Raw genomic sequence first — 20,526 nt, forward strand, 5'->3', positions numbered from 1 at the left:
TGTGTGTGTGTGTGTGTGTGTGTGTGTGTGTGTGTGTGTGTGTGTGTCTTCAATACCCTGGCACATAAAAAATGCCTTTTTATTTCGCCTATAAAGCCGCTGATGTGAAGCTGGAACTCCCTCTCCTTTGCTCTTATTCACAGGAACACAGAGAGAGAGAGAAAGAGAGATAGAGAGAGAGCATAACAATATGTTTGACAGACATGCGCTTACTGATACTGAAATGAAGACTAATCATTTTGGTTTCATAATACATAAGACATAAAACAGACACTGCTGTTTCTCTCTCTCTCTCTCTCTCTCTCTCCCTCTCCCTCCTTCCTCTCTTTCTTATAATTAGCGACCGAGCATTGTTTTGACAATTTGCAGGCATGTCCAGGACTCAATTTGAGTGTCTGCTTAAAACAAAGGAAAAAAAGGAAAAGTGATAAGTCATTGTGTAAAACACTTCTTTTTAAATGAATATTTTTTTGACAAATGAGGTGGAACAGGACCACCGGAGAAGTGCACAAGCTCAAGGTTCTTTCTGCCCATTCCCTCTTGTTCTATATATATATAGATATATACAAACACATTAATCACAGTTGATTGTGTTCAATCCCAAATTGTACATTTACTTCACCACAAAATTAATTTTAACTGTATTTATTTTTAAACTATGAATTTTCTTTAAAGTTTGCAGGAGAAATATTCCGCTGTTTTTTTTTTTTGTTGTTGTTTTTTGCTTTAATCTATTATCTGCTATAATTCACTAGACACCACAGGACTTTATGGAGTAGAGTACCATATACTCTCTCTAGGTACAGTACTATGGCACTTCACTGGGTACCATGGTAGTACTGTGGTATGCACTGTAGCACAATACTTTGGTTAGTATCATGTTAGATACTGTGGCACTTCAATTTCCATTAAATTCAATTTTATTTGTATAGGGCTTGTAACGATAGCAGCTTTACACAATCAAAAGAAGTTATTTAAGTTTGTATGAAATGTGAATGTGTATGAATCAAAATTATAAGACTCCACAGGGAACCCAACAGGGAACCCATCCTTATTTGGGTGATAACTGATATCAGGGATTGTTCTGCAGTCATACTGTGTGTTAGGAGGCTGAAGGTTCAGTATAATAGGAGATGTGTTCAAGTTAATATGGAGTCCAGTTTGTTATTGGAGGCTCAAGTAGACTGTAGAATGTACCACTGGTACTTATTGCGTTACACAGTGGCTACCAAAGTTCAGCAGGTGATTAATATGGTGTGTTTTTGTACATACTGTACCATATTAGATATGGTAGTACTGATACAGGTATGGTAAAAAACACAGGTACCATATTACTGTATGTAATAATAAGAGTGGTATTAAATTAACATCACCTACATATAATGGTACCATACTACTGTATATAAATATTACTATAATGGTACATAAACATACAGTATATAACATTTTTTGACAGTACTCTGGCACTTGTTCCATAGTGCAATACTATGGTGCTTGGTATAACCATACTTTAGTACACACAGTATACCATTGTATCAAAGTATGTACAATGATTGAAGCATATACCATAGTGATACTGTACATACTGTAGGTACCACTATGGGTACATATTAGGTACATTATAGGTACATGTTCTATATCAGCAAATAAGTAACATGGTACTGTCATTATACATTATATACAATTATATAAAGTATATACCATTATATTACAAGGGCACCTATACCATGATAAAATTTATTTTACTAATATAAGCACTAGCTAAGATGAGGATCTCTGAGTACAATAGCAAATTAGTGCTTGTCCAAACTTTCTTCTAACATACTGTACGTGCCTCTCAATCTGGTTGCCAGAACATCCATGATGAGACGATATCTCATACAACATAGAACTTTACTGGGCCAAAATGTAAACCTTGCACAAGCATTAGTTTTGAGATAGGACTGGTCGCTGCTCCACATTGGCATCGAATCCAAATGCAGAAACGCAGCTTGCGGTCCCCTCGATACATTGTGTGGGAATTGACAGAACTGATTTATATAATATGTGCCAAATGTGGAATCTACTCTCTGGTAGGCCAAGTACATCTATAAAAATCCTAAGCAGGAGTGTTGTATTGGACATGAACTGAAACCGGCGGTTAGTATGGATAATAGACAATTCAAATCCTGAGAGCAGATCATTTAGAATGGCTTGAGATGGGCACAGTAATAGAGATGACTCGCTATAAGCGGTAGGCCAAGCAGGGGTCAAAACGAGGACGAGCAAGGGTAATCAGGCCATCTGGTGACCTGCAAACAAAAATCCTCATCTTGGTTGCTGTAGATCGTGCGTCTTGAAATGAATTTCACGAATGAGAAGCAATAGCCAAGAAATAGGCTTTCAAGGGTTGAGCCATAAATGTAATCAAGCTGTAGACACAGCGGAACCTGGGAAATGACTGCAAAGCACCCTCTTTCACACAGTGTTAAAGAAGCTAATTCTTTAAGGAAGAACTGTTCAGGATTGAAATTCCCGCAATTTGTCTCCAACAAAGAACTCCCAGCCTCCTAACACACACAGTACTCTGGTACTTGTTCCATAGTACAATACTATAGTCCTTGGTATAACAATAGAACTTCCAACAGTATGACTTGCAGATCAATCCCTGCTCTCCTTTATCACCCAAATGAGGTCACTTTTGAGTCTCAACCTTTCTTCCTATTGCCTTCTAGAGAATTGTTCCTTTCTAATCAGGCACAAACTGATAATTATCATTTATACATATTTTCTCGAACTTCTTTAACTCATTTCCATTTTTCCAATTTTGTCAATGATGCTGTTAAAAGCGCTACATAAATAAAATTGTAGACAGTGTTTTAGACAGTGTTTTTAGTACGATCATGAAGAAAACTTTGTACTTTGATGGTATCCAAGCACTAACGAAACAAAAGTAGTCTTTACTCTCATAAATGTGGTGTTATTCTACATAAGGAAAAGACAGAAATTCTAAATAAAAAAAAAATCTTATATACCACTGTAATTTATTTGCGGGGGAAAAAAAATACTTTTTATTATTACATGCATTAAAAAGTCATTCATTCCACAGACTTTACATTTAAAGGTCCCATATTGTATTATGTCTTTAACAAGTTAACGCTGGACTCCTTTCCTCTATGTGTTAATGCTCCAATTGAAAAAAAAAAAACTCTTGGATATTTCACTCCTCCTCCAAACACAATGTTTTAGTGTTTCAATGTTTTAAATGTGCTGAGCCATACCCCACCAGAGATCAGCAGAGCTGAGCAAGGGTATCTTCTTATATGATGTCACATTAGAGGTTAGAAATCTAAATGCCAGGACTGACTAACAAGTGTATTTTGCATAATATGTACCTGTTAAGAAACAAATAAATCGACAAAGTAATAAAATAATGTGTTTATTTTACATCAGGCAGGAAATCAGTTCTTCTAAAAATGCAACAAATATATGAAGAGGTGTTGCGTATTCTTGGTGTACCCTTGTCCCATTTCTCCGCATCACTGATTCCTTTTCAGCTCTGAAATGGCAGCTTGACAGCGTTTGTGTAGCGCAACTGCGTGGCATATGCATGAATCCAGAGCAGAATGTGTGTGTGTGTGTGTGTGTGTGTGTGTGTGTGCGTGTGTGTGTATGTGTGTGAGAGAGATTGATGGAGTGATCAGTGTTAATGGAGAGAGACAGCAGGGGGCCTGCAGGAGGATGATTCACACAGTCCAGCACAGCACAGCAATTTCTTGAGTCATACACACACACACACACACACACACACACACACACACAGACATACGCGCATGCACTGGAGAATGAGTCAGTGAGCACACGAGCGGAAAGAAATACACACACATTAATACACTTACAGTCACTGTCATAATTTAAAAATAGCCTTCTATTTGTAAAATAGGAAATAAAAAAATACTAGAACGCACAAGTCTCTTTGTCTGTTTTACATGCAAAAATGAAAGCAGGGGGCACCCAGACATCTTGAATCACACTAGCAGACTCTGCACACACACGCACATTTCTGCAAGCATATTTATATTTCAGAGCCCAGAATCTGCTCCACAGAGGTGCCAAACATACACACACACACACACACACACACACACACACACACACACACACACACACACACACAAGAAATCATCTCAGAGTGATTTAATAGAAAGAAAAATAGACAGGAAAGTGGCAGAGAGATAGCAACCATAATGTCTACCACCTCCCTATAGATTCTAGGTTCTACCATATAGGTTCTACCCCATCTACCCTGTCATTCACTACATTTTCTTTCTTTTGTTCTGTCTGTCTTTACAGAGCAGCGCACGCATTAACATCTCCGAGGGTTCTTGTCCTGAGCGGATCATCACCATCACCGGCCCCACAGAGTGTGTGTTCCGAGCCTTCACCATGATCACGATAAAGCTGGAGGAGGTAAGGGAGAAAACATGTACATACGGCATTTACTTATTCTTTATTTCTTCATTATTGGCTGGTCATGTTTCCATATGTTTAAATTTAGCTAATAATTTTATTTAAATTTAACACAAACATTTGTTATAAAATACTGCAGAGAAGGACACAAAGACACAAGCATCTCTTTTTTTTTTTGGTTGGGGGTGATTTTTTCCAGATTTTCTTTTAGATTTAAGTGGTATCCAATTTCTCCCCTACACTAGGGGGCTCCCACATTAAGCTTCTACTACCACTCAGTCGGGTGGGCCGCATACTATCACGTGTTTCCTCCGACCCACGTGACGTCACCGACCGCATCTTTTCAAACTGCTTGCTCACGCACCATTGGAGGCAGCGTGACACACTCGGAGGACAGCGCTATCCGCTCCTTCTGCTTGTGTGAGCTCACAGATGGCCCTGATTGGCTGTAGAGCCGTCATTAATGTGGGAGCCCGAAGTACCTCTCATCCCTTCCCTATGAGTGAGCTCGGCCAATCAGCGCTTTACCACTGCGCCACTCGGAGGCCGACACAAGCATCTCTAATTGCAACCTAGCACATGCTCAAGTGATGTAAAGGATCTTAAAAGAAACTGTTAGGATTGTTGTTTCATTTCTAAAAAGGAAAAACTAGACACAAAAAAATCTTATATAGGCCACACCCACTACATTTATTTACACAGAAACTGATTTAAAATTAGCCACACAAAATAGTTCACACAGTGGTGACAAGGTGGTTGCACTGTGGTTAGCACTGTCGCCCTGCACCTCCAGGGTCCGGGTTCGATTCCTGGCCGTGGAGTTTGCATGTTCTCCTCGTGCTTGGTGGGTTTCCTTCAGGTACTCCGGTTTCCTCCCACAGTCAAAAGACATGCAGATTAGGTTAACTGGCGTTCCTAAATTGCCCGTAGTGTGTGAATGAGTGTGTGTGCCCTGTGATGGATTGGCACCCTGTCCAGAGTGTACCCCGCCTCGCTCCCTAAGTCTCCTGGGATAGGCACCCTGTATGGCAATAACTCCCAGCCAGGTGTCTGTAATGTGCAAGTGGTGCTGGTGAATGATTGTGTGTACAGTTCCCACAGACAGATGCGTCTCTTTCGCAAGTTGGCAACACTTTATCCGCGCCACCTCGGCCGGCCGTCTTCTTTAAACCCTCATTCACAAGAAATTTCATCACAAGTCCAAGTTTGACTTGAACGGCCCCATAAATTTCACACGTCAGGCTTTATTTCATATGTTAAGTAATCCATTAATAGTTCTTTTATGTGCTTAAGTCCTCAACTACACCCTTACAGCCATACAGTAGATAGAAATGGAATCCACCTAATGGCTTCTCCGTCTTGATCAGGCCTCTGTCAAGAACTTTGCATTGCTGCCTCGTTTCTCACACCAATCCCATTATTTCCTTTCTTTTTTTTTTTACACATGGCAGGGTGCAGCTCATTAACCAGCTGTGGGGAATCTCCCTGCAACTCTGCACGGCCTGGTCAGAAATGAACGAGTTGTCATAGAAACCTCGGAGGCTGCAGCGGGGTCAAGATTTAATTCACATCAACTGCATGATGCATGTTTTTTAAATAGAGTTTTATTTAAGGTAGCGAGTCAACCTCAGACATCCTCGAGTGGCACATAACCAAAGTCCCTGGTGGGGTTTTCAGAAACAACAGGAAGCACAACCCTCAGATCCCAGTGGTTATAGGAAACATACTGTAGACACTCTAGGATCGCCGCTAGACTGATGAACTGTTTGATAATTAATTGATAATAAACATTTCAATTTTAAAAGACCTGATGTTTGTACAACCTCCTGGTTGTGTTTGTCTTTAAGTTTGTATTTCTTCTAGTCATAAGACTTTTCAGAGAAAGCGCTGACTGAAACACCTGAGGTTCCTCTCACATTTGCTTTTTTTTCCAAAAATGCCCTGTTATTTAGTTTAGATTTGGTATAATAAATAATAATGATTAAATAAAATGGTTTATGGTTGGTCGTTTGCCTTCACTGGAGGTTTATAGGAGAATTTCTACTTGTGTACAAGTAAAAATCCCCAAAATAGCAGAGTAGTTATTATACTATATTATGTTATTATAACAGAGTGCTTATACTAAGCACTTTTAATCAAACAGCCATAAACAAAACAAAAAATCTATCTATATATCTTTCTATTTATTATTAACAAAACTTAAAGGACACCCAAAAGCAACTAGTGAAACAATATTCAGGATGTCAAATGTTCAGGATGTCAAATGTCTGGTCCTACTGTATGAATTTTAGTACTGATATATTTTGGCCTCTTTTAATTGGAATAGACGGGGTTTTAGCTCTGTCTAGGTGGGATTTTATCAGTGTGATCTGGCAACCCAGAGTGAAAATGTACTAGATTTTACAGTATACCCATGCAGAAAACCTTTGGTTATAACTAAGGAATAAAGCCTAATTGTAGGCAGTAGTAAAATGGAATTTCACCCAAAGATGGTTAAACTTTGCAATTGATTACACCACTAGTAAACATCTATAATCTCACAAAAGCTAAAAATGTGCAGTTAAAAAAAAGACTAACAAGTCAGTATTAGGAACTAGAATTACCAGGGACCTCCCAATATGTTATTTTCACGACGCGTAGATGCCGATTCGATTTGCATTACAATTCTTTAATTATTAAGTACACAATTTTAAAAATCTTCTGATTTTATACCTTTTTTTAAAGATTCTAAACAAACTGAGCAAATAATTTGCTTATACACGGAAAGCTGTGCTTTGTAAATAACGTGTTTAGAATACACCACCTATAGTATTACAGAGGAACGGCAACATTTTACCATCGCAAATTCATACCGTATAAACAAACTTTTTAATTTGAAATTAAAATTGATTTTGAAGTCAGTGTGGTATAGGAATTGCTACACGAAATAATCACAATACGTAACAGAATCGATTTTTCCCCCATCTTTAGTCAGCATTTTGAAACTGTGGAAGAAAATAATGAATTTGATCCCCTCTTCAGTCACGTGTTTGAAAGTAAGGGCACGTAAATAACATTCTGGGAAACTTCTAAAAGACTGCATAAACAGCTGAATAAAACATTACAGATTTTCGAGTCAAGTAACAAGCCCGAAAACTATATGCATTCTGTAAAGAATTCAGGCTTTATCCTGAGGCACTCTGGTATTGTTATGTAGAGCAGTTTCAGATTATGCCTGTAAGGCAGAATACAGAATTCATGATGTGTGGAGGTTAATGTCACAATGAATGATTGATTATAATTCACCATTTACCATTCTACTTGTGAAAGTAGAATGAGGAGGAAGAGGGTCATAGGATTGACCTGGACATCTTGTTAGCACTAAAAATGACACTAACAGGCACTGGGGAGTGGGGAAGGTACATGCTGTTCACGGATGGGAGGACATATCATGTATTATACAGCGGTTAGTTCCAGTTCACTAATCTGATTGGTTAAGCCATTATTCGATTACAAGAGTGCGTTATATTTCCTGTGAGCGCACTAAGATGTTTCACTGTGTGTATAACTCTATTTGTTCAAAAAGTAAAATCCTACTTTCTTCTTTATAACCATTAATAGGTTGGTGTTGGTGCCATCACCAACAGATATGGCGAATGATACTTTGTGTTCTTTTTTGTTTCAATGATGCATTGAATTTGAGATAAAAATTAAAATGTGACGCGTCGTTTCAAGTCAAGTATTAAGTCACAAAGGTTAGTTTTTCATTTTGACTAATAAATTATTGTAAATAAATTGTATCAAATCTTCAATTTTGGCAAAAAAACGATTGATTACCTTATCTTCCTGATCCTGGAGAAAATTGTAATCCCAATTTTTTTAATCCTAAAAAAATAACTGTATTGAATACTATCCATATATAGATATATATATATAGATATATCTATGTGAAATTGCCGCAAACAGTTTTGTACCCAAGTCTTTATCTGTGTGCATGTTAAACTAAACACAATTCAGGTTATACAATTGTACTTTTACAATTGTCTCTCTTCATGTTGTCTCAGGGAGTTTTTCCATGTCACCTTCTAAAAATGTATACATTTCTCAAATTTCATCCTGAATTTCATTTTTCCGTTAAGCCATTTTGCAACAAAGTCTGTTTGTTAAATGCACTCTAGAAATTAACTTGAACTTTTTTTTTTAGCTCCTCCAAGCCATTGTCCTCCAAAGTGTTCTATTGTAGACATTAAAAGAATGCAGAATACAACAGCTTCCAAACAAACCCATTGCAATTACAATTGCAGAATTAAATTTGTTCTTGGGTGCTGTTCCAAGGCACCCACTCAGGTCATAATTATTCCCTTCACGTAGCCCGAGCAGAAGTTGATGGGCGGCGAGACAGTGGTTGCTATTTACATTTCAAACCCCAGCAAGAATCCTGCTCCCCACTAATTAATTGCAGTGATGGTGGGACTTGACTTGGACCAGTATTTATTGCCAGGCTTAATTAAAGAAAGAGCCTCTGAAACTGCAGTGCCTGACTAATGGACATTCAAGTCCATTCCTCTCATAGCACAGAGTGCGTTTGTGAAAATTGGCCTGCGTTGCAGAGCTCAAGCCACGTTGCGGTTTTTCTTACCAGTCGTACTGCGGGAGCGGTTGAATACAAGTCTGTGTTTCTAAGAAATGGTCCTAAAGCCAGTAGTGCAGCCTCAAAAGTAACACTTGAGATGTGGAACGAGTAAATATTATGCATAACCTGGTGATGGAAATCAATGGGAAACTCAGCCACTAGGCTTGTTTGGCTTTGTTCAATCGCTGCTAACCTTTATCCAGCGAGTAGTATTGATTAGCGAACAGTGAAGGAGAGGCAGACGGGAGGGGAGGTGGAGAGCTTGACTGATTAAATTCTACTGCTAAGAGCTGTTTTTAAGCACGGAATATGAAGCACAAGGTCTTCACTTCAAATCTCGGTAATGGTCTCATATGAGAAGTCCAGAGGCATTCTGGAAATGTTCCACTATTGATACAGGGAGCTACAAAGGAGTTAACATTATTTTAATGGATAAAGACATTCTGTTCAATAGAGAGAAAGGGATGGATGGTGGGATTTTGACAAAACTGTGCAAGGTTTTCATTTGTAAAATGCTCCTACATTCATATCTACACAGTACCAGTCAAACATTTGGACACACGTTTGGATTTATTTTTTACATTCTAGAACATAGATTTATTTAAACTATGAAATAATGCATATTGCATTAGATAATAAAGTAACAACAACACTAAGTTGTTCTCTTAAGACACGAAGGTCAGCTGTTCTGCAATAGTTCTTGCAAGAACATTACTGTAAAGTGCATTTGAAAAAAGCCATCAAGCACCATGATGAAACTGGCTCTCCTGGAGACCATCCTAGGACAGCAAGACCAAAACGTATCTCTGCTGCAGAGGAGGAAGTTTAAATTGGTTACCAGCCACAAAATCACTAAATTAACAGCACATTTTAGATGCATTCAGTATTGTTTTACAATGTACAGTAGAAAGATCTAAAAATCAGAAAAGACCATGGAATTAAAGGTGCAAAAGGGATAAAAATGACTTTATACATTCTGACCAACATAGAAATTCAAGAGTACTGTGGTAGAAATTGATATAAGCAGTTTTAAGAGTCATGGCATTTAAGAATGTCACATTTTACATCTATATATTCTATTTATTAAATTAAACACATTACATAGAATGTGGGTACTGATATTACACCACTTAATGTTTTATTCTGTGCTAAGGACTGTTAAATGTCCTTTTTCACAAATATACTGCATTGTGTATTTCAGGACCTGGCTGCTCTCGTGGCTAATGGCACAGTCACCAGTAAGCCTCCAGTCACGTTGCGTCTGGTTATCCCTGCCAGCCAGTGCGGCTCTCTAATTGGAAAAGGCGGCTCTAAAATCAAAGAGATCAGAGAGGTAAGGGCCAAAGAACACACTTCTATTTCTACCTCACTCTCCCTTCTTCCTCTCCTTCCACTAGAAGACCTCTAAGGAGCAGTACTCAGTGCTTAGTGTGTTCAAGCTGCTTACTCTACTGCATATTTCATGGCTCGGATGCCAGTAAAAAACCATTTATTCTACATTTATGGTCTGTGCTGTCAGCCTGGGGATGAGGTAATGCCGCGTGCCGGGTCACACTAACTTTAAAGTGGTCACTAATGCAAGAAATGGAGGGAGGTGGAAGAGTTGGGTGGGACAGGTTAAAAAAAAAAAGGGTTGCTATTAAACACAGGCATTAGTAGAACTTATACACATATATTGGATTATCATTTTCAAGTCAATCATATTAATCATAAAGTGGACAATTTTTTTAGTCGACTTGTTAGGCATTTTTATTATTATTACTTTATCTAAATAGTGGGCATGATTGCTACCCTGCCTTATACCAGGGCACATACAATATAATTAGCATACTGTATAATAGGGCATAATGTGTCTACATAATCTAAGGCTAATAATTTATGGAAAATTAATTGAACAAAACAAACTCTAAGAATTTTCAATCTCTGTTAGAAGACAATTTTGTTTTAATATATAGTCAAAATCCATGGGTGAGGCTCTAGGTTGTTGATCGGAGGAGCAGTAGTTTCAGCACTGCTTCCACCTGGTTGCCACAGTTGGGCCACTAAGCAAAGTGTGAAACCTGTGCCAGATCTTGCGGATACACAAGACCTCTAGAATATGGTTGCATACAGTATATTGCAAATTAGCTTAAAAATGAATAAATAAATAAAATTGAGTGGAACTTAATTTTTTAATAAAAATAGCAAACTGGTTGGGGAAATTACCCAATACCCATATCTCAGGGGTCCTTTAGATCGCTGCAGCTCCGAAGATGTTTTTACCGGTGATCTACAGGGCTTAAACACCCTCTAACAGCACCCCTAGTGCCCATTTCTGGCCAAGTTTCATTAAACAAAGATAAACATTTGGAACTGTAGCTTATATGGGCCATGGATTTGTGGCCATGTTTTTATCGTAACCCATTAATCATGAAAAATCCACTTCGCACAAAGTGGAGTTACAAATACGCACAATCATGAATTTTCAATTTTCAGTATAAAAGAAATACTTCAGCACGTGACGTAAAAAATATAATAAACCTGAAGAGTAACAGTAACTCCGCTTTGCTTTTTGTGGGCAATTTGCAGTTGGTTATTTTATGCCTTACTTTTTGCTTCTACAGCGGACAGGTTTGACCTGAGATGGAATATTTCTGGATTAAGTAGGTGTATGGTCACCAAAAAAGACCCGTCACAATATCCTGACAGGTCTAATACTTGCATGTACTGTTTGAATGGCTACCATACAGACCTCAGGCTTGTTAACCTGAGCTAACCCACTTATTTCTACACATCAGTTGCCTTTTCTTGTTAATTAGAAGTTCATTTGGTAGCATTTGGTATGAAGCACATAGTCATGCGTCGTTATTACAGTTGTAAATTAGTACTGATTCTATTTAAGCACTTTGGTAATTTGTGCTATATGTAATTGCTTGGAATGCTTCGAAAGTAATGTTGTAATCGAAGTGTCATATGGATATCCTTTAAAACTAATATGTACTAGCCGTGCTTTAAAACTAATAGTGTGCTGGAAAAAATTACAGTATAATGCAATATAAACACAATAATCTATATATACAAATAATCTGATTGGACAAGAGACATCCCACGAGTGGGGATAATTTAGCATACCAGCACTGGGATGTTTATGTAGCACTCCACATTACATGTGTCCTAACAATCATTAAGAAAGTCCTTAATCACCAGCCTGGGTAAAAGTAAGTCAGAATAGTGCGCAGTACTGGAAAGAGCAGAGAGCAGCTGCCTGCCAAAACCCACATTCACTTTCAGCAAGAAAACACATCTGATACATTACGTCATCTCAAACAACACTTTTTCCTCCTTAGTAAGACATTCTGAATTGGGTCTGAACCATCCGTGTTGTTCTTTTCACGGCTAACACGAGCTACAAAGCTAGCCAGCTTCAAACTGAGGCTGAATCCTAAATCCTTCTCTAACCCCAGATCATGGCCATTTATTGGTGTGTGGAAACAAGGGATTATACAATCTAGCTATGTAGCTTTCTATTGTACACTATTTGTGATTCAACCCCGAAACCTGTTAATTATTCTAAAGCGTATTAAGTGCACATATAAAATCTTGTAAGAAGTATTCTTTTTACTTTTTGTCTACATAGTACTGGTTAGAATTTAAAGCTACTTTCACCAATGGTAATTACACTAACTGTCAGTTGTAGAAGGATGTATGTTGGCAGGGCCAAATGACAGGATGAATAAACAAACAAATCATAATAATTATTTTGAAGAACAGTTGTATTAAAGCTTAATATACGTATATTGATAAATTCTTTTTTCATAAACAGAGCACAGGGGCACAAGTGCAGGTCGCCGGTGATCTCCTTCCCAACTCCACAGAACGTGGTGTGACGATATCTGGAACCCAAGAAGCCATCATCCAGTGCGTTAAGCTCATCTGCACGGTCATACTCGAGGTACTTCTAACCATTTCTGTGCCTTTTCTTCATATTTGCACTTATTAAAAAGTTTTAGTAGTCTGCGATTTAGAAGCCCATTGCCGGTTTTCAATAACAGTGGTTATGAATGCCAGAGAAATTACAGGTTTACATTAATATTCCAGTTCCAATATGTATATTTTGGTCTTATTAACCTCAATAAATAGAAAGAAAAATGTGCTAGTAAAGGAAAGACTGTTTAAAGCTGTTTAACAGGAAATTTCACAGAATTTCCACAACATATAATTTCTTAATGAATATATAATTACCGCCACAGTGTTATGGTATGAAATAACACTTTGGCATGGGATAATAACTTCACTGTGACATCGCAACGCTTTATTGTTAATTATTTTCCTGTAACAGCATGCCCTTTTAGTATTATTATTATGATTATTTAATTTCATATATACTGTAGTTTCTTAATAATATGCTTTAAGATGAGTCACTGTATAATAAGCCAGACTTGAGACCTGTGCTGGAGTGAATCATGTGACCTTTTATACTTTACATATCAAAAGTTGCCTGTTAAAAGCCTATATATATATATATATATATATATATATATATATATATATATATATATATATAAAGTCAAGACTTTTTTAACTTAAGCACTCATTCTGTTTTCGCAGTGTGTGGCTGGAACTTTAAGTGCAGTTAAATAAAAAGACCACAGCTATAAAACCTGACAAAACTTTAAAAGCTTTGTCTGAAATATGGGCCCGAATGTGAACTTTCTTTTTAGAACACTACTTACAAGGACTATTATAATAATCTCCTGCAGCGCACACAGCGATTTGTAATTTCTTTATGCGTTTTCCGTTCACTGCCATTAAACCAGGAGAAAAAAAAAAGATTTGTGACTGAGCTGCAGAGGTACTATCGCTGCTCATTATTGCAGGTCTCAAAGTCCAAAACGAATATGCTTTTAAATCACTGTCTTTGTATTTGAGCTACTGTGGAAAGAAAAAAAAATTTTCCCACTCATGCACTATGCACCCAACTCCCATTCTTTTAATGTTAAAGGGCTAGGAGGCAGCATGACTTGTCAGAGCTCATTTGTGCTAAACTCCTGTACTGTGAAGAGCTCCAGGTCCTGCTGCAGGCTTGCTTCTTACTGGCTGTTCTCACCTGATCGAGGATGCAAATTATTCAGAGTCACACTTTGAATGTTTAAACAGATTCCTTTCACTTGAGCGAGTAGCTGCGAGGCTATGCCTGGCCTGATCCAAATCACTGCTGACATCAAACTACTTCGAGCACATTGTATTATTCTGGAAAAACAGGATCACGTAGATACTAAAGGCAGTTGAGAAGTGGAATTCACAACCAAATTGACAAACAATTAATTTGATTACTTATGTCCCATTAATACTGAATTTACAGATATGCATTTTATACACAGGTAAAGCATCTTTTACAACAATTTATGCATATGTTCTACATAAATAACTTCAAAAAACTAAATTACACAGGAGATATAATTTTGTCCTTTTCCACTCTACTATAACTGTACTTTACCCACAAAAAGCGTAGTTGTACAAAATGAATGTATGAATCCATAACAGCTCATGTTTTAAACATTTTATTTTTCCACAAGGTTATGAAAAATGCACATTTTATTTCCCACCCCATGTTTTTCTTACAACGTTCACCTTTATGAAATATTTCACATGTTCAACAGGAAGTTGCATCATCCTGAAGTTCCTGAAAATCATGAGAAGAAAAAGTTTTTTTCTTAATTTTTTGTGATTCCGGGGTACTAACTGACACAGGGCATTTTAAATGTACAACCATCCTACAAAAATTATAGATTGAAAGTTAATTATTAATATTTTGTATATATAGTATATGTGTGGTAGAGTTCAGCTAAAATTTGGCATATCAGAGCTATGCCCTATTCTGACCTTAGACTTAAGTCAGTGTTTCTTGAATAACTTCAGCTTAAGTGAGGCGCACTTTTAAGTGCAGCACCGCTCTCTAACAGTAACCATAATATCTCACACAGAACGTATTCATTTCCTTTTGCATTTGTACTATTATGTTAGGCATCCTGTAAGAAGCTTCATTTTTTAACCTGCCTCTTGCTTGTATGTTACATCATATTACATATTGCATATCTGAAAGGAAATATGTATTTACTTCTTCAGGTAGGTTTCTTTTAGATGGAAATGAAAGTCAAAGACAAAAAACTATACACTGGTGATGTCCAAAATCAGACAACACTGTCCAATAGGGTGTATAACCCATCTCTGCACATAATCTTTCCTGCATATCTTATACAAGAATATGAGAATATTACGGAAGCAAAGACTGTAAAGTATGACCTGGTACTGTATATTCTTAATAGTTTGAGTTTTCTACATTTTTAAATATGGGTTTATTAGGAATACACTCCTTGACCTGGATAAAATTACAAACCTTAGTAAAAATTAGATTAATAAAATGTATAAATATGAACCTGTGTGCTGACCTTTGTGTTTTCTTAATATTACAACAGTTATGTTTCAGTATAACAGTCTAAATCTAAAATGAGTAGTTTAAGATTCATTATCATCGGTTCACTATCAGACTTTTTTTTTTTTTTTTTTTTTTTTGTGAAAGTATAATACGGCCCTTCCATTAGCAAGCATCCTGTGTCTCAACAATATGCGGCAAATAATCTAAGCAAATGGCTTCCTGCTTTAAAGATAATGGACCTCTTCTAAGTAATGCGATGGAGAACTGATCGATAAGCACGTTGCATTTGTGTTTGGCGTGTCAGCATTTCTGCTCATTAAGGTAATACAGGCACATCAGTCTGGAGTCTTGGCAGCTAAATGAAATAAAGAACAGACAGAAACGTCATCTTCTGGTACCACACCACATCTCTACCATCTTCTGAACCTACAGTATAAATCTAATCATATTGGCTTGGTTATTTATTTATTTATTTGTACATTTCCTCCTTATCAGACAATGAGTTTGTTGTTTGCTTCTGTTTTTTTAATGAGACCTTTAAATGTAAAGGTTGTGGAATAAATGAATTTTTGATGCATTTAATAATAGAAAGTATTTTTCCCCCTTTTTTTTTTTTTTTTTACAGTAGCATACGTATATGAGGGCCGTTCAAGTCAAATCAGGACTTTTGTTTTGTGCAGAATAACAACACTGTTATAAAAACTTCTTTCATTTCTCTATATATAGTAATCCCCTGCTACATTAATGCACTTATCCCAGCATTTTTTGGAAAGCATCAATAGGGAAAAACTAATCAGACTGTCTGCTTCATGTCTGAAAATCTAGTCTCCCTGGAACTCTTTTAATAGCCCTTCCCATTAACGGAAAATAAAATAATGACCTGGTTCGATTATTAAAGGCATCTGTTTTTGTAGGACAACCTCACACTGCCCATAACATTACTTGCACATTCCAGGAACTCGGCTGGGAATTATTGCCGCATCCCATGTACAGGTACAGTCCGGACCTTGCTCCAAGCTATTTTACATGTTCGGCCCTTTAAAGAAGTTCCTGGGAGTCCAGCGTTTCAGACATGAAGCAGGCAGCAGATAAACATTCTGGCATTTTGAGAAGATTTTCTACCTTGATGCTGATCAAACACTGTTGAAACGCTGGGATGAGTGCATTAGTGTAGCAGTGGGTTTAATAGAGAAATAGTAGTAGTAGTAGTTTTTATTTTCATAATTATGTCCTTTTTATTCCACACAAATAAATGTCCCGTTTTGACTTGGACTCCCCTTGTAACTACTCTAGTGATCAATCTAGATTATATTTATCCTCACTTACATTGCAACGCTGGTACTGTATATTGGCAATGAAATTGATTCAGACCATCAGATAAATAATCTTTCATTAACAATTTTTCACATAAACAATTTTTGAATGGTCTGGTGATTTAAAAAAAAAAAAGGTTTGTGTTACTTTCTTGAACTTTTAATCTTTTTTATCTACTTCGGGAAGCTCCTCTGTGACCAAAAAAACGTAGTCAGTAGATTTATTTTGTGTGGAAGCACCCAGACTTGTTCATGTAGAAATAGGTACATTTTTACCATGAGCTTCACCACAAGCATTTTAATGAACAAACGTCCTTGACAATCTCTTCACATGAAACACACTGATTTTCCTCCTAACTGCTCAGTTTAGATAGGGGGTTTTCTTACTATTAATCAGCTTGCTTTTGCTTCAGTTTTTTATTGTTCATAATTAATAGCAGGCTTTGTTGTTGTTGTTTTTACTTTTATTTACCTATTTGCTTCACTTAACCTCAATGGAATCCATTATTTATCTTATTACCTCTTTAAATGTTTTGCTGTCTGCTCAGATTTCTGTCTTAACAAAAAAAAAATAAGAATTGTTTTTTTTACTGTATATTTAGTTCTGCTTAATATTCATGATCTAAATTACTTCCTTTTTTTTCCCTTTTTCTTCCTACAGTCTCCTCCAAAAGGTGCGACTATTCCATACCGTCCTAGCCCTTTACCAGGGGCGGTACTGCTCTCTGGAAATCAGGTAAGAATTTTTAAACTTGCAGCTCTCTATAGACATACTACTAACACCTCTCTGTATTACACCAGTCACCAAAAATAAAATCCCCACAGCTGAAGCCTTTCCAGAGGATTAGAAGCTGTTGTAGCAGCAAAATGGCAATTGACCTGGAATGGGATGGTCAAAAAGCAAAGCACATAGTGTTACGGTCATATGTATACAAACCTTTAGCCACATAGTTTATGTCTTGGAGAGGGCCGCTACCGCTGGCGACACGATCAGGTCCTGAAGTGTATAGCAGAGGCCATTTCACATGCAGTGGCCAACAACAAATATGTTGGCAGCCAGAGAAGAATTGCCTTCGTAAGGGTTGGTGAGCAGCCGCAAGTACAACTAAAATCAACCAGCCTACTTCCATCGGCATCAGACTGGAAGCTGCGGGTTAACCTGGACAGGCAGTTCAAGTTCCCGGAATTTATAACCTCAACCTCGTTAAGACCCGATATGGTTTTAACATCTGCATCTTCCAAGCAAGTTCTTTAGTTGGAACTGACAGTCCCGTGGGAGGACCGCATAGAAAAGGCCAGCGCGAGTGAGACCTGAAAAACCCGATGATCTCAGGAAACATCACTGATGATGTGTCCCAGCACATTCAGAGATATATCTAAGTACATGTAACTATATATGTTTTTGGCAGGCATTGTGGCAATGTTTATATTAGGTTGATTCTGAAATTGCTTCAATGAAATGAGGTCGGAACAACGTTGACTCAGGCCATGTCCACACGTAGCCTGGTATTTTTAAAAACACAGATTATTCTACTTCATTTTTTAAAATAATTCTGTCCACACGACCTATGTTTTAAAAATATATTCGTCCACATGAAAATGTAAAGCGCCCTTTTAAGTGCTGTCATCCTTAATCAACAGGAGGCCAGTCAGAAGCCTAGACAAAACGTTATTACCGGTTGCGTTTGTAGGTGTCTGACGGGTCTCGTCCAAAACCGACCTCTGCATGTTAAAAGCCCAGTAAGCAACGTTAACACAGTCACTAGTTTACTGATAAGTTACGAGAAGCCAAAATCTCTGTTTCCACTGTCCACACAACAACACTTAAAATGGAGATTTGGAAAATCTTCACTTTGGACAGAGTTTTCCAAAAGCTCAGCTTTCAACGACCAAAACATTTGCATGTGGACAAAAGGCCAAAATCGCAGATAAAAATCTCAGTTTTTAAAAATACCCGGCTATGTATATGTGGACACGGCCTAAATGATGATGGAAAAATGTTGAAAAAATGCCTCTAACACGATGTTGCAAAAAAGACTTGAATAAACCAAATAAATAGCAAAACAACAACCTGAGCAGGATTCAATCTCTAGTCATTGTCAGGGGAACACTACTGTATGTGCTAACCACTGGACCACTAGAGAACATGCTGTTAAAATAACATGTGTACATATGTGTACATAACTAAGATGAGCTTAGATGCACCACACGGTAATATTTTATAAAGAAAATTGAACAGAAAGGTAGGATTACAACACTTAGAGATACATGCAGTGTTTGGGAAGGTGTTGTGTGATCAGAATTGTAAACCCTGTTAGCCACAATGGATGTGGTCTGACGTTGTTCGAATGGGTGTTAATCGGCATTAATGCCCAAAAAGTTGAAAAATTTTAGTATTTTTGGTTGTTTTTTTTACACTGTTGTGTTTGCGTCATTTATTCAACATTACCTCAAAATCATTTTATGAAAGTCATTCTAACTTTCAAAAACTACATTATTTCTGACCTTGAGCATTGTTGCAATGTGGTTGAAATGAAATAACAATGTCATCCCATGCCTGGGTTCCTGCTGGGTTAACATTGCTATGGAAACAGCTAATTTATAGATCTTTTAGTTAAGTTTTCACGGGAAACTTTTCAGAATGTGAGATAATCTGTGTTTCTTTCTTTCTTGTTACTTTAAAGAGAAAGGAATAAAGTGAGGCTGGTGGGTGAAGAGCACTTTACAACTGCTATATATATCAGTATAAATGCTTTACATATCAGTTACAGAAAATAAAAAAGTAAATGAGAACATGAATCATTATGAGAACTGATTTATAATAATACCCATTAACAAAAGTGTTCTGCACATCATTCCTACTTCTTTCACTCAAAGATATTGTCTAGACTCTATAACAATTTTCCCCAACCCTAGTCCTGTAGGACATCCTGTCCTGCTTTCACTCACACTTCTGTTCCGAAAAATCTGTTAATTATGAGGTATGATGGAAGGTAAGAAAACACTAAAATGTTCAGATCACAGGGTTCAGTACACAAGGGCTGAGATCCACTGCTCTAAATGGCCTTGGAATAGACCCTGTTAGTCAAAAATCAACACTGTTTGAGGAGTGTACAAAACAAAATAATGCATCAATGAATAAATCCATGGGAGATGGTATGGTGTCCTTTTGAATCATTGTCTTTTCTAAACTTTTGGTTTCTTAGATATTTGGGTTTGGGTGTAAGTAATGTTAACATTGATTTTAGATGTTGTTTATTTTATTTATTACGATTAAGCCAATATTCTGTTCTCTTATCTTTTGTACCTTTAAAATGTAGTTAAAATAGTTACTGTACCTAAAAATTACATTTTATTGTACCTTTGAGAAAACATGCACCTTCCAGGATATATATAAAATAAAATAAAAAACAGTAAAGAAAAGAAAGGCGTTGAAGTCAAACCGGGACTAATTTCTTGTGAATGAATTTACAAGTGACTTCAAGTACTGTCACAAGACTTAGTCGCAGTAAAACATTTGATTGGTGCAAATGTTTTAAAGAAGACCATACATTCGTGAATGACGACCATGACCGAGGTACCTCAAGAGCCCATCTTGTTTCCATGTACATTCAGCGAGTGGAACAACTATTGCTTGATAACTTGTCGCCAACTTGCAGAAGAAATGCATCTGTCTGTGTGAGCTGTACAAACAATCAAACACCACTTGCACATTAAAGGAACTTAAAGGGAGTTAT

The 20,526-nt window shown here is 37.1% G+C and overlaps 1 protein-coding gene across 6 annotated transcripts in view; it reads left to right on the forward strand.

Moving 5' to 3' along the window:
* pcbp4 (poly(rC) binding protein 4) overlaps positions 1 to 20,526 on the forward strand; it is a 104,103-nt gene that overhangs the window by 56,758 nt on the left and 26,819 nt on the right. For all 6 annotated transcript variants that reach the window (XM_053484312.1, XM_053484306.1, XM_053484308.1 and 3 more), the window contains exons 5-8: positions 4,333 to 4,449; positions 10,263 to 10,394; positions 12,864 to 12,992; positions 17,451 to 17,525. In XM_053484312.1, the coding sequence (XP_053340287.1) occupies positions 4,333 to 4,449; positions 10,263 to 10,394; positions 12,864 to 12,992; positions 17,451 to 17,525 (453 nt within the window). The remainder of the gene's footprint in view (positions 1 to 4,332; positions 4,450 to 10,262; positions 10,395 to 12,863; positions 12,993 to 17,450; positions 17,526 to 20,526) is intronic.

Source organism: Clarias gariepinus, chromosome 23 (assembly GCF_024256425.1).
Source record: "Clarias gariepinus isolate MV-2021 ecotype Netherlands chromosome 23, CGAR_prim_01v2, whole genome shotgun sequence".
In the NCBI taxonomy this organism is placed as follows: Eukaryota; Metazoa; Chordata; class Actinopteri; order Siluriformes; family Clariidae; genus Clarias; species Clarias gariepinus.